The sequence below is a fragment of the Saccostrea cucullata genome, unplaced genomic scaffold, assembly GCF_032062105.1.
Source record: "Saccostrea cucullata isolate Sc308-1 unplaced genomic scaffold, CSIRO_AGI_Scuc_v1 ctg2293, whole genome shotgun sequence".
Lineage (NCBI taxonomy): Eukaryota > Metazoa > Mollusca > Bivalvia > Ostreida > Ostreidae > Saccostrea > Saccostrea cuccullata.
The window spans coordinates 84,140-99,565 of record NW_026925499.1 but is presented as its reverse complement, the minus strand read 5'-3'; the positions used below and the strand labels follow the sequence as shown (position 1 = coordinate 99,565).

The window sequence follows — 15,426 nt, the reverse complement described above, 5'->3', positions numbered from 1 at the left end:
TTTCGTCCTCAAGAAGCACTGAGTCAGAAAAGCTGAAACTTATGTGGAAGCATCCTTGGGTAGTGTTGATTTCAAAATGTTCAAATCATGACCCCCGGGGGTAGGGCGGGGCCACAATGGGGAATCAAAGTTTTACATAGAAATGTATAGGAAAAGTCCTTGAAAATCTTTTCGTCCTCAAGAAGCACTGAGTCAGAAAAGCTGAAACTTATGTGGAAGCATCCTTGGGTAGTGTTGATTTTAAATTGTTCAAATCATGACCCCCGGGGGTAGGGAGGGGCCACAATGGGGAATCAAAGTTTTACATAGATATGTATAGGAAAAGTCTTTGAAAATCTTTTCGTCCCCAAGAACCACTGAGCCAGAAAAGCTGAAACTTATGTGAAAGCATCCTTGGGCAGTGTAGATTCTAAATTGTTCAAATCATGACCCCCGGGGGTAGGGTGGGGCCACAATGGGGAATCAAAGTTTTACATTGAAATACATAGGAGAAATCTTTGAAAATCTTCTCAAGAACCACTGGGCCAGAAAAGCTGAAACTTATGAGCACATGGAAGCATCCTGGGGTAGTGTAGATTTCTAAATGTCTAAATTATGATCCGTAGGGTAGGGTGAGGTCGCAATATGTATTAAAAGGGGGAAATCTGGTAAAGAACAGAATGGTAAAAGCTTCTCAGGAGAGCGATGTGGCCCATGGGCCTCTTGTTTTTATTCTAATTAAAGCAAATTAATAACACATTAGCCATGGACGGATCCAAAAACATTTCCCAACTTGAACAACATGTAATCCGAAAAATCTGACGTTTTCCTGTCATTTTTACGATTTTGGTATTTTACATGCCAGGACGTTTTCCTGGCCAGAAAAACGTCATATTTTTCGGACCAAACTTAAACATGTTGAAAAAGAAACCCTTTTCTGGCTCCGTGAAAACATTTTTGTCCAAACATTTCGATCATGCACTGTTTTTGAAAACAAATCGGATATCATTAGAAGAGTTTATAAAATGAGCATATAACTTCTTTTATTTTTACGAGGAATTCGGATAAAAATCATCAACAGAAGGGGAAGGGGTGACATCATCCGTCATGCCACCCCACATAGCTTTACCCCCTGTTACAAATATACAATTTCTGCAACATACTTACGGCAAAAATTCTAATTAAAATTGTATTATTTTTTATTTCCACGATTTTGGTGCTTTTCATTTTTTAGGTCATATTCCTTAAACGTTGCAGTTTACAAGCCTTTCCAACCATTTCATTTTCGAAATTATTTTTTTTTCTAATCCCTTTTTAGTTTTTTTTTTTTTTTTAAATCAGGTTAAATTTCTAAGGAATTGTTTACATTTGACTGATTAAGTCAAAAGCTGGTAAGGACAAAATACCCTTCAATCCTCTTTTCTAATACACATGCATGTATCTAACTGATTGGATAAAGACGGCGATGTTTATCGTTATCTGATTTTTGACATGGGTATTGAAGATAACATTATTATGTAAATTGCTTTATTTACTTACTCCCTTTTCCAATGCCACCAAAGGATCATGAGGAGATCGTACTTTGTTTTAATTATTTAATATATCTCAAAAATAACAATCTAATTAATAAAGTAAGTAAGAACACAATGTTTATAATGTACAAGTTAATATAATATTTTAATTAGTAGACTTACACAACCATATTGAGAATAATATTGAGATCAACATACACAATTATAATTAAATCATATTTATTTTTTGTATACCAAATTTGTACATCATACAGGCATGTCATATGTTCACAGTCAAACTCCCAAGCCAGAAAGCCCTTAATCAAACAAAAGCAAAATGAATTTCACTTCAAAGCTATCAGCTCTCAAAAAATTAAACAGGTCGATCAATAGCAATTTTTATTTGTATACTTTCTTGCTGCACAGGCAATATATCCCCCAAATATAAGTATCACAGTTATTGTCTGGAACATTTCATGATAATACTTTCAGTCAAACTTGACCCGCACCGTGCCCTTGATCTCCTTTCTACACATAGGACACTTCCTGAGCGCGGGGGAACATTGACCACAACTGACCAAGTGACCACAGGGAAGAAAAACAATGGAGACCTTCTCAATACAACACATTTTGCATAGTGTTCGTTCTTTTAAGTCTTCGTTTCTCTCTTTAAGCTTTTCCATATCTGAAAAAAACATCGTATATGATTTAAGTAATTATGCAGACAACAAAATTATGCGATTGCCTTAAATTTTTATTTTGATTTTCAATTATTGAATCTATATATCTTATAAAGTTTGGTAGTTCCAAAGAAAAATTCGTTGAAAACAAAAGATACCTCCGGTAAGATTTCCGTTTCCTGTTTCCGGTTCCTGACTATAGGATGAGTCTGCGCTGTCTTGTTCAATCTCGGTCAGAACGTCAATAATATCTTCTGCCGTCATTTTCTGCCATGCTGAAAGAGGATCGTCGAATGAAGCAATTATAATTTAGTGAATTTCACATATTGAACAAAGATTTTGCAACAATTTTAATTATTCCATTTTTTTAGGGAAGAAGAGAATTCCAACAGCATATGTGGGCATCCGGATATCGATAAGATTTTACAGTGTAATACCACATGCAAAAATTACTGAAAATAGCTTTAGGATACCCTTTCTACAAATTCTCCTTTATTCTGGCGCAAAAAGTTAGCTCACACCCCTTAAAACTGAAATATTTTTCCCTTTTCGATATTTGTGGTCAAAGAACTTCAATCTGAAAATTAAAAAAAAAGAAATCTTACTTTTCGTTTGAAGGACAACATCTATTGCTCGTTTGACTTGTTTGGGTAGGAACCCCATGTCTAACACGGTTTGGGCAGCATCTGTTAAGAGTGGATTTTTCTCCAGTGTTTTCTCGGGGTATTCCTCGGCAGTCTTTGGATTACTAGTACTAGCTTTGACATCTGAAAATGTATAAGAATCGGTTTTCAAATATATAATTAATTTTTCTCAAAATCAATATTTTTCATTCATATAAGCTTTCATAAGCTATTTGGATACTAGTAATTATTGACACTGTATGCTTTATCATAGACAGAAGGCCTTACCTGAAATATCTTCTGCAACTCGGGAGGGTATTGCAAGTGGTACATTCGCTTGATTTCTTATCTGTAGTAAAAAAGAAAAATATAAAGATATTAAGAATATTGCTTATCTTATAACCCTGTTTGTTCAACATCAATACTGTCTTATTTGCTGCAAGATATGTAAATTTAAATTAAACAAAAATATGAATTGAACCTAAAATTATACGATACCCACCTCCTGCTGCTCTTCTCTCTCCTGCACAGCACGTTCTACGTCATCCAGGAACTGGGGATTCCTCATTAGACGTACGTAAGCACATCTTGGAGACCATCGCGCATGCTCGACCCAGGGGTCATCTTCCTCCGCCCAGTTGCGAACACCGATTCCACAGCAAAAGCAGCGAACCCAATCACTGAATGCTGAAATGGAAGAAAAATCAAATAAAGGCCAATCTATTTAAAATTAAATACACATACAATTCAGGAATTAGGTCCATTGACCAAAATTTAACTTTTAAAACCAAAGTTTAACCAATGACACTTAAATTTCAAATAATGGTTATCTGGAAAAAAAGAAACCCTCGTAAGTCAAGAGCAGGAATTCAATTTTCCAAAACCGACTTACAAGTATAGAAAAATCCAGCAAAAGCCATCTGATGACTTGTTTGGGTTAAATGAGCGGGCCAGTGCTTGAAAGAGTCTAGTCGGTTTTGTTCGTCGGCATATTCAGGATATTGACTCTGTGTTCCTAAAGAACTAGAGGGGATGTTAGCACCCGAAGACACTTTAAATCCTGACGACACATTGAATCCAGGAGAAACATTAAATCCCGGAGACACATGAAAATCTTCTCTAAGTTCTGAAAGTTTTGAAGCAACAAGACTAGGGGTTCGTTGTGGGGTGATGGGGGCCCGGCGTTGGGAAATGGGGATCTGTGGTGGGGTGTTCGGGGTCCACATTGAGAGCTTGGAATCGGCAAATAACATGTTGTCACTGACAGAATCTGTTTCTGTCATGGATGCGAGGAAACACGACTCTGAAGAAGGTCGGCTACAAGGATTCGATGATATTGATGACAAAAAATCCGTGGAAACTGATGAAAGTGATGACAAATGTGATAAGGTCGATGACACAATCGATGGTGAAGTTTGAGTTTCTCCGTCATGTTCTAAATCATCATCACAAGTTGATAAGTCTGACGTAAAAAATGAAGACACATGACTGTCCGTTTCTACGTCGCCGTTAGACGCCACACTATTACGACTGACATTCGAATTTAGCCTCAGTATGAAATACTCGGAATTAGATCGACAGTCATCGTCCTCGGACACTTGTACTGACGTTCCCTCGCTAAGAGACTGGGGCTCGGGGACTTGGAAGGCTGGGGGAGGGACCGAGACTTGCTGGGGACGGGACCTCATCCCTGTGTTGTCTTTACGATCCATAAAAATCTACAAAATTAAGGATATTGTAATTTTCCTCTAGCATTATTTGAAGTTAAAATTTATAATTTACTATTTTTCATTATTTCTTCCCTTTTAAAAATGTCTCAATACTTAGCTGATATGCCTTCGATTTTAGTACGTATTAATAACTTAATTCTTTATGTATACAATTCTTAACAAATATGCATGCTGATGAATCAACTACTAGTATTTATAGAATGTCGTTTTTTTCTGAATAAAAAAGAAAGTATCTATCCAGTAAATATTGTAATTTTAGACCAAATTTTTACAAATCCTCAGAATATTGCTGTCAAACGCTGACTCCAAAGGTGGTTAAATTATAATTTGAATTGTATATATAGTCGCCATTTCACGTGTACTTTAATATGTTTATTTTTTTCTACATGTATGTACAAAATAAATGTTGTAAATAAAACCTCGATCATGTACCATTATAATTAGTTTGGAAGAATATTGAATTTGAACTTAAGTGATTAATTGTGTACGTAATATACGTATATCTTAACTACAATAACTTGGACGTTTGAATAAGATTTTATCAAAAAGATTTTCAAAAATGGAATTACCCAAAACCCACGCAAAAACATATTGGATTTTTCTTCCGGAAATTCATAGTTAATACTAAATAAATTTTGAAAAACAAACAATATTACTGCAATAAACCCAAAAATTACTGATTGCTTACGTTTCAATTTAATGAATGTATTGATTATTTCACGCTTTATGTTATTACTTTTAAGAATTTTTCTAAGGAATGCCGTGCAGTAGTTATTCGGTGCAGTTGTACTATAGTACAATGTATATGTTCTTTCACTTATAAGTTGTGACAAATTTCAATTTCACCTAAATAACACCTTTTTTTAATATAGAATTAAGATTTACTTACGAACGTTATGTTGGTAATTAATATTGTAGAAATTTCTATACTGAAGTTCAGTTAGTGCACAGAGAAAGAGTAACATAAAATACAAAACGATTATGGATTTTAAATCATATAAAATGATTTAAGCAGTCTATTTACAAATGTATACCTCTAGATAATTAATAAAGTAATAGGTTGAACATCTACAAATACTTACTATTGAAAAATCAGCTGTACTGACTGCTTCTTTAGTTGATTGTGGTACTATCGATAAACAATTCTAACTAGGACGCATTACGGTGTGTCTAAAAATAGTTTCGGGTTTTTACGGTATTTACCAATATTAGTCGCACAATATTGATTTCAGATAAACTGGAACTGGAAGATATATAGTATATATACATGTAGCAATGGTGATGAGACCGAATTGCCAAAAACAAATTAATAAAATGTTCAATAAAATATGTATATGTATCAGATGAATTTTATTTTCAATTTGCGAACATAAACAAGATAAAAATAACGTGTAGCTAAAAATAGTCTCCTGCATTTTCCAAAATGTTAAAAATATATCGTAGTGATGACTAAATCGAAATGGTCACGTGGCATAGATAAGAATTACTTAAAATATATATGCTGACAAGATTTTTAATCATCAATATGGAAATTTTAAATGGGATATTGGGTGCTATATATATATATATAAAGTGTGTTTACTTAATTCTGTGTTTAATTCAACAGTGAATGAGACGCGATCAAAAGAATCTTTAATTCAGAAGCCTTTCAAGGTGGCATTAAAATTCGTACATATTATGGCCGTGGTTTGCGACGATGATATAAGATAAAACGTACGTGTTTTAAACAATGCATGCAATAATAATTGTATATTTTAATGCTTTCTGGAGAAAGTATACATCACGCAGCTAACCCTCTTAATTAACATGAATGTCAGATCATTTATTTTATCTTACTGAAAGGAAAAAGAAACGCAGGGTAAACTTTAAAGGTGAAATAATATATTGTATTTTTTTCTTGTGTACTAGTGTATTTTCTAGTTTGCCTATTTAACGTCGAAACCAAAAACTAGTTCCATTTGATTTTGCCTCTTAATTCATGAGTTATATTATTGAAACTCATATATGCAGTATTAAAACGATGCCACCTGTGACCCCCATCCCCACCCCACCCACCCCAGAGGAAATGAAATTTACAACTATCTTCATGTCTTCAAACTGTCGGTATGAATGTACTAAGCATTGAATCCTCTACAGAAATTGTGAAATTCATGACCCAGGTTCAGGGGTTCTATAGTGCTAGGGCGGGGCTATATAGGTTATATATATATATAGTGAAAATGTACTATTTCTTTGAAAAATCTTCTCTGCTCCTGGGTATTAGATAAACTAACTAGGTACATTGTAAATAGTTAAGATGAGCAGGAGTGTTTCTTTCAAAATTGTGAATTTTATTACCCCAGGGTCGGGGCTTTTTGTGTTAGGGCGGGGATCTATTAATTATATAGTGAAAATACATGAATTTTTCAAAAATCTTCTCTGCTCCTGGGTATTAAATAAACTAACTAAGTTCATAGTTATGATGAGCAGGAGTGTTTCTTTCAAAATTGTAAATTTTATTGCCCAAGGTTAGGGGCTTTTGGTGTTAGGGCGAGGCTCTATTAATATAGTGAAAATACATGAATTCTTCAAAAATCTTCTTCTCTGCTCCTGGGTATTAAATAAACGAACTAAGTATAAAGTAATGATGAGCAAGAATGTTTCTTTCAAAATTGTGAATGTTATGGCCTAAGGGTCGGGGATTTTGGTGTTAGGGCGTGGCCGGCTCTATTAATTATATAGTGAAAATACATGAATTCTTTGAAAATCTTCTCTGCTCCTAGGTATTAAATAAACTAACGAAGTGCATACTTATGATGAGCAAGAGTGTCTCTACCAAAATTGTGAATTTTATGGCCCTGGGTCAGGGGTTATTGTGTTAGGGCGGGGCTCTATTGATTATATAGTGAAAATGTATTAATTCTTTGAAAATTTTCTTCTCTGCTTCTGGGTATTAAATAAACTAACTTTAAGTATACAGTTATGATGAGCAAGAATGCCTCTTTTAAAATTGTGAATGTTACCGGGATATGGCCTCGGGGTCGGGGGTTTTGGTGTTAGGGTTGGGCTCTATTGATTACGTAGTGAAAAGGCATTAATTCTTTGAAAATCTTCTTCTCTGCCCCTGGGTATTAAATGAACTAACTTAATATATACTTATTATGAGCAAGAGTGCCTCAACCAAATTAGTGAGTTTCATGACCTCTGTGTCAGGGGTTTTCCCTTTTGGTGTAAGGGGGGGGGGGGTGCTCTTTTGATTATAGAGAGAAAATACATAAAATCTTTGATAAGCTTTTCCTTTGCTCCAGGGTATTATGTCAATGATCTAAGTATATATATTTATGATGAAAAAAGATGCATGTAGCAAAATGGTTTATTTCAGGGGTATCGGGGGGGGGGGGGGGGTGGGGTGGGACATATTCTGAAAATAAATTAGTGCTTTGAAATCTGCTCTTTGGTATTAATCAACCATTTATGATAAAATGAAATTTATGATAAAATTTCCTAAATTTTGAAATAAGTGGCCCCATGGTTAGTGGTTCCTTTGGGTAGGGTGCCGAACCAAATTCAATTGTTCGAAAGTTGCTACATAATACTCAGGTGACCTATAAGGCCCATGGGCCTCTTGTTGTCTTCACAAACAAGAAAAAATTAATCCTGTCAAGTTATTTAAAAAAAAATCTATTTCGAGGGAGGTATCACGAACAGACTTTAAAAGCCTATTTTCTTCAGATAATTGAAGCTCTTCTTGATTACTTAAGGGTCCGTGTCTCCATGGGGGTTTGCATTTTTTTCCCCCTAACAATTAATAATCTTGCCCGCTCCCTTTAGGTTTGGGCAGATTATCTGATTATATTTATCAAGACAAAATTCGGTTCCTGCTATATTATTATATATATTTTACTTCAAAAAATGACAATTGTAAAAGATTATCCATGGTGTGGCTTGTGCGTCACGTGATGCGTGTTATGTCCCTTGTTGTCTGTCGGATTGTCTGTAGGACTATTCGTCGTTACAGCGCCACCTGCCGTTACAGCGCCATCTGTTGTCACAGCAACAGTGGTGGGTTGGGACTTCACTTGACACCTTCCATATATGGTAACAAAACTTGACCCTTGAACTGTCGGAACACACGCCAGTCCGGGTTCGCATGGACAGTCAGCATCGCTGGACACAGTCGAACACGACTCGCCTGCGACGCCAAGTTTTTTGCAATAGTAGATGATGCGGAAGAACTCGTCATACGCGCAGCAATATCCGGTGGGGCAACTTGAGTTTCGGGCGGCCATCGAACATTTATTCTCCATGAAATAAGTCTCATCCTGAAATTAAACATATAATGTAAAATCACGTATTTTAATTTAGTGGGTGGAGATTTTCGAGGTTTGAGAAAAAAATATTGATAGGATTATATGGGGATTTGATTTCGAGTTTGGAACAAAGTAGGCTAATATTGCATTTTAAATTTTACATTTCGTGGTAGTCATGAATTCGTGGGTCTTTCCATACCTCGAAAACAATGAAAATTAACTTTAAAATTGCGTCTTTATATTGTTAGAAAAAAAATTATACTTTGTAATATGCTGAACGAAAAAAAATACCGTTCCAATTGAGGTTTTGCTAATGTAGAGTTTAATTCTAAAATAAAAGAAATCACTCGAACAAACTCATTTTAATTTCATAATCAAAAAATAAATACATAAAATAAAAAAAACGAGTTAGGTCAAATTGCTAAAGATATTTTTTTTTTTAATTTCCGAGACCCATATTTTTTAAGAGCTTCTCCCATACAGTACGATAAATTTGATTCTTATGTTGAATATTATGTTTGAAGATATATAATCTGATTTTAGTACACCCGTTGGGCCAGGAGGTTTAACTAATTAATTGCATAAAAAAGTGTTATTATTTTTCTTATATATATGTTTATATTATTAATTATTTTTCACGATTGTATGATTTTCGTATATCCCTTTCGAAAATCAAATGACCCCATACATTCAAAAACTTACTTTGGTGCATTTACATGTGTAGGTCTATTATCAAACCATGCAAAGGAATTAATTGTATAACGTTAGATCTATAAATACCTAATTATATACATTTCTAACTTCTTTCCAAAGCCCAAGATCAAATCTATTTTCACACATGAGCTATAACAAATTTTTATTAAAAATTGTCCTAAAACATGTTAAAATATTAAATGATAATGTTGGGTTCTATTAACAACATTTAAGTATTGAATAATATATTTATACTTTATTTTCTTATTTAAATTCTTATGAGTTACGTTATATTAATTTACATATACCGACTACAATGTCAAAAAAGACTAATGGTCAATATTTAACAAATTACAGTGTACCCAATAAATCCTCTTGAAAATATTTTGAAAATAAACCGTTTTAGTCATAAACTAAATTTACGTGATGAAAAACGCATGATAAAAAATATAACATATTTAAAGCCCTTACTTTAATTGTTATTCCAAATTCGCCTTAATTTACAAGAATGGCTAAATACAAGTAGTCAAAAAGTAGCCATGACCAGTGACCATGCATCCAACCCTCTTAAATAGGGCAGAAAGTAATCTTGGACATTCATCGGTTTCCAATACCAAATTTCCATTAAGTAGGACATTTAAGGTCGCATTAGGTCACTTTACAAGACTTATCAAAGTACCATTAGTATTACAGTGTACCACAACTTTGGTGGATGTACTAATGAACATATCGTCAGTCATTATCAAATCTTATTGGTGACCTGATGGGATGAAAATTTATTTTAAAAATATTTTAAAAATCCAAAGAATAATTACATCAACATTGGATTAACAAGAAAAAATTAATTAATCCAGTTACCTGTCTTTTTTCCCTAGGGGCACCAGCCACTAGTGAGAATAGTCCAATGATGGCCAAAAAGTACATACTCTTCTTTACAGTCCTTTAAAAATAATTGTGCAACGATTGCTTTTCTTATCTCGGCTTAATTTTTATGTCTGACACGATCCCCAAAGTCTTGAGGTCATATTCCTGTTACTATAGACAAAAAGTCGGGATAAGGGTATACAGTCCGAGAGGTTATTACACGATGTTACAATCTTGGATTCGGGAATGTATAGTTAATGTTTCTCTTTCAACGTATATACACAGAGATGTTGGTTTGTACCCGGAATGCTGACACAAAAATAGAACTCTGATATCACAAATTAAGGAGACTTTACCACCTTCTCATTCGATTCGCTGTTTGTTTCTTCTCATATATACGTGTTCGGCTATCCTTCTGTTTGGCCATTATGAACACTCCGTAATAATGCTCACTTATATATACATGTATAATGCCAAGCCCTGTGGAACACCTTCATTATTGTTTTCAAAACAGTACCAGGATTCACATTTCATTGGCTCTAAAGCAAGGACACGAGGGTTCATCAAGTTTCATATGGAAAAGTCAGATTAGTGCATTCAAATCATAGGTGTCGGACCGGAAGCAAATCAAAAGGGGGGGGGGGCTAATTGAAAGTGGGTGGGGATTAAAGCAATAAAAAAAGATAAACTCCAATTTCCAATGCTATATAATTTATATATTTGCAGAAAAAAGGGTAGCTAAGCCCCCCTCCCCCCGGTTCCGACGCCTACGCAAATAAATTGACAATAGCTTTTGTGATACATTTACAAATTTGTTCCTCTACAAGTCTATACAAAAAAAGCTAGCATTTCTGATGTTTTTATGAGAGGCATAAAAAAAATCAATGTTTGACCGCTGAGTGAGATGTTGGACCGCTTATGTTACAGAATGGGCGAAGCTTATAATCTCATTTTCATTTGTTGGTGTTCAACACTGACGGACCTGATGTTACATTACGGAAGACAGTACAAAATATACACGTATGTCAAGAATTAGAATAAAATGAAAGGTGATACAAAACATTTATTAACTGAGTTCTCGGGAAAAATGCGTTTTGTGGGACCCTTGAACCAAAGTGTAAGCTTTCGGCCTAAGAGCCTCTGGCAGACAATTTGGATTTGGGGTCCGACAAAACGCATGTTGCCCGAGAACTCAGTCAATAAATGTTCCATTTATGTTCATTGGTGTATCAAAACAATTCAAACTGGTCAAATCGCAAAACATCCCAGGTTTCCAATTTCCAGCTAAAATGAACATACTTTTAATTATTACAAGGAAATTTTGGGTACTAAACCTGCTAGTATATAACACGAATATAATTCTGTGCTACCTTGAGGAAGTCTTAACTGAGACTTAAAGCACATTTGCCCCAATGAATCAATATTAATAATGGAATATTTGTTTGCTAAGATATTGCAATAAAGCCTTTAAAATGCACAAAACGCCAACTTCAAACTTAGAGGAGTTGTGTGGTTGTGGCTATTTTTATACTATTTTGATCTCCTTTAGAAGAAGAGCTCCATATAAAGATAAAATAAAAATTATCAAAATTTAAAACTAAGATTTATGAAATTTTTCTTTGCCAAATGATAGTTGATAGCTTAAGATGTCATATCTAAAAAAAAAAATTAAGGTATATATGGTGGTTAATAAAAAAAATACTTTGTTGACCCCCTAGCCTCCTTAAGTTCCATTTTGGCGAATTAAGGAACTATCAACACCAAAATTGAAGCATATACATATTTAAGTGTCTAGAATTTTAACAATGCCAAATATACATCTACATGTATGTAAACGATCAAAACACAATACATACTGGACCTGAAAATACAAGTTAGGTTACATAAGTTCACTCATGAATCATTTAAGTATTTTCCATCCCTATGCACTGAAGTGCTCGAAAGACAATCTTGTACTGGATCCCTACGCATACATTTCAAAGACTTGACACAATTAAGGTTGAAAGTACTTGACCATTTTTGATAACAGACGTGTAAGAACTGCAAATTATTACATCATTACTTCTTTCGCACGAAGTTATCAATGTCTGGCGATAGAACTTTTAGTCTGTGACCTTTTCTATCATGACATTATATACTCATTTATAGAATAAATACCATGAGTGCCGATTTTTAAATGACTGTGATTTTGTAAATAGATTAACATTTCTTTAAATTTTAATTCCCAGAAGTATGGTGATGATTTATTTTGTGTTTGCTACACAGATTTTATCTCAAGTATATTTCAGAAATATCATCCAACTATTGGTACGTGATGGCCATTATTCGTCGTTCCAGGACTAGCGGAGGAATCAGGCTTCTGGCAGTGTCCATAAATAGTAACAAAAGTACTCCCGTGGACGGTGGGGACACAGGTGAGGCCCTCTTCACAGGGACAATCAGAATCGCTGGACACAGTGGAACACGATTTGCCTACGGTGCCAAGCTTTTTGCAGTAGTAGAGGATGCGGAAAAACTCGTCATACGCGCAACAAAATCCGTATGGGCAGCTAGCGCTTCGGTCTGACATCGAGCAATTGTTCTCCATAAAATAATGCTCATCCTGAAATTTTTTAAAAGTAAAATTAGTGTTTTTTTAGGCTCAGGCGTATTTAACATTACAGGGGCATGGACACAGTTTAAGCTAAAATTTCAAAATTTATTTTTCCATTTTTTCAAATATATAACTAGGGTCTTTCTAATGATCCTCAAAAATTTGATCGCCAGATGTCCAGATACAAGTCAGATTTAGAGCTCCAAACCTAATTGCCATGTGTAAACAAGGCTAGTGTCATGTTTTTGTTTACACAGGTAAATAAACAAATATACGTTCGTTCAAGGTAGATAATTTCAAATAAAATTAATTTTAAATACGTTTCAACAGTTACTATTGATTTGCTGAACTTCATTTTGTTATAAATACAATATTTTCTATATGTAATCAAAAACAAGGCACGAGCCTTGTTTACTTTATGAAGAACTTTAAGTTCTGTATCTCGTCTGTCAATCAACAAATGATGTTCAAATGTTTGCTAATCAATAGATGATGTCTTATGTAGGAATTGTAAACATTACAATTGGTTTTTAAAAAAAATCAGATGAAACTGTGTCCAGGCCCCTTTAAAAACTACTCTAGAATCATCAGCAAATTGGGTATTCTTTTCAAAATAGCAAGATTAAAAATTATGTCTAGCAAATATTTTATCGAGAATGCATATATAATAAAAATAGTATTATAATAACTTTAAATGTGCAAAATTTCAATACGTTTGAAATCCTTTTTGAATAAGTTAAAAATTTATCAAAGTAAAATGTATTCTTATTTTCTTTATAAGAAATGGATTTTTTTTACCTGCCTCTTCTGTCCGGCGACACCTGTGACTAAAGAGAACAGTCCTATGAAGACTAATACATACATGGTCTGTCTTGCAGTTCTGTTCAACTAAATGTGCAGTGTTATGTGTTTCTTATCTTGTCTAGTTTTTATGGTTTTGTCACAATTAAACCTTGGAATCAAAAGTTCCAGGTACTTTTGACAACTTGTGAGAAAAGGTTATGTCTTTCCAGGTTTATGCACCAAGAAGAAAAAAAAACCAGCATGGTGATTTTGTGGAGGATAAGGCCATTCCATGTACTGGTATTAAGACACTATCTAAAATCTATCCAAAACGATTGACCGTTTATCTGAAACATGGAGATAGATCTAGATTTTCTTAATCCAGAACTTAAAAGTAATGCATTTTACATTGAGAGGAACGTAAGGTTACATTCAACGTGGGTTAAAATTCTTTTTTTCTTTGCTGAACGTGTAAATATAATCACTGTAACCTAGATATTTCCATCTTATTTCAAAACTCATAACTCATAGCTAAACCCATGATAACTTCTTAGAGTGTAAAACGTGACGAAAGCAACCACCGATCGATCGAGGTGCCTAAGAGTTATAAATAACAAGCAAAATCAAAGAAAATTTTGTCCCCCTCTTTCGGTGTCTTTATGGGTGAGATGTCTTTTTTTTATGACATATTGTGTCAAATATGAACGTCATATCATATGTCATTCAGAAATTATCACCGAAGTTGGATTTAAAAAAAAATAAGATCAATCGTGAAGGTCGAGGTCAAAGTTATGTCCAAGGATAAGTATTTGAAAGGTACATTTAGGTCAAACTCCAAGGTCAAAGGTGAAAGTTGATGTTAAGTATGAAAGCTCTAGCTGCAGATCTGTAGCGTTATGGTTTTATATATTTGTCTTTGACCATAACGCTACAGATCCCGTAGTGCAAAAAAGGTGCAATTTACGGCGCAATATTTTTTGCGCAATTTTGGGGAGAAATTCTCCACTTTCTAGCATTGGTCAATCAACTACCTTTCACTCCCTAATTCTAGACACATTCTGTAGCCAATATGTATAGTTTATCCACCTCCCAACCATTTATAGTTGTCTCTCCAGGCAATAAACTCGCTGGAAGTGAATTTTCAGTAATCTAACAAATAATTTTAATCAAGCGAGTTTATCACTTGTAGAGACGACTATAAAGGGTTGGGAAATGGATAAAATATACAGATTAGTTAAATAATGAGTCTAAAATTAGGGGTTGAAAGGTAGTTGATTGAACGATGCTGGAAAGTGGAGAAATTCTCCCCAAAAGAGCGCAAAAAACATTGCGCTGTAAATTGCACCTTTTTTGCACTACGGGATCTGTAGCGTTATAATCAAAGACAAATGTATAAAACCATAACGCTACAGATCTGCAGCTATGAAAGCTCTAGCCCTTAACGTTCAAAAGTTATGACCAAGGTTAAAGATTTTAAAAAGTAGGTCAAACTCCAAGGTCAAGGTCACATTTCTTGGTATCAAATAAAAGGTCTTTTCACAAAAATAACATGTGAAGTTTGAAATCCCTGGCCCTTACCGTTCAAAAGTTATGGACAATTTAAAAGTTTACATAAATACGGAAATCTCCAAGGTCAAAAGGTCAAAGTTGTTGGTATCCAATGAAAGGTCTTCCCACAAAC

At 34.3% G+C, this 15,426-nt stretch overlaps 3 protein-coding genes across 3 annotated transcripts; all 3 read right to left on the bottom strand.

Annotated features, from left to right (window-relative positions):
• Positions 1-1,972: 1,972 nt before the first annotated feature.
• Positions 1,973-5,690, bottom strand: LOC134269028 (death-associated inhibitor of apoptosis 2-like). Its single transcript, XM_062751251.1, has 7 exons — positions 5,606-5,690; positions 3,686-4,511; positions 3,296-3,480; positions 3,082-3,142; positions 2,776-2,937; positions 2,329-2,445; positions 1,973-2,175 (listed from the first exon to the last, which is right to left on the bottom strand). The coding sequence occupies exons 2-7, from the start codon at positions 4,503-4,505 to the stop codon at positions 1,979-1,981; spliced, it is 1,542 nt and encodes a 513-aa protein (XP_062607235.1). The 5' UTR covers positions 4,506-4,511; positions 5,606-5,690; the 3' UTR covers positions 1,973-1,978.
• A 2,686-nt stretch (positions 5,691-8,376) lies between these two features.
• Positions 8,377-10,829, bottom strand: LOC134269021 (uncharacterized). Its single transcript, XM_062751244.1, has 3 exons — positions 10,729-10,829; positions 10,364-10,445; positions 8,377-8,824 (listed from the first exon to the last, which is right to left on the bottom strand). The coding sequence occupies exons 1-3, from the start codon at positions 10,794-10,796 to the stop codon at positions 8,432-8,434; spliced, it is 543 nt and encodes a 180-aa protein (XP_062607228.1). The 5' UTR covers positions 10,797-10,829; the 3' UTR covers positions 8,377-8,431.
• A 1,801-nt stretch (positions 10,830-12,630) lies between these two features.
• Positions 12,631-13,877, bottom strand: LOC134269019 (uncharacterized). Its single transcript, XM_062751243.1, has 2 exons — positions 13,761-13,877; positions 12,631-12,971 (listed from the first exon to the last, which is right to left on the bottom strand). The coding sequence occupies exons 1-2, from the start codon at positions 13,824-13,826 to the stop codon at positions 12,663-12,665; spliced, it is 375 nt and encodes a 124-aa protein (XP_062607227.1). The 5' UTR covers positions 13,827-13,877; the 3' UTR covers positions 12,631-12,662.
• Between the last annotated feature and the right edge of the window lie 1,549 nt (positions 13,878-15,426).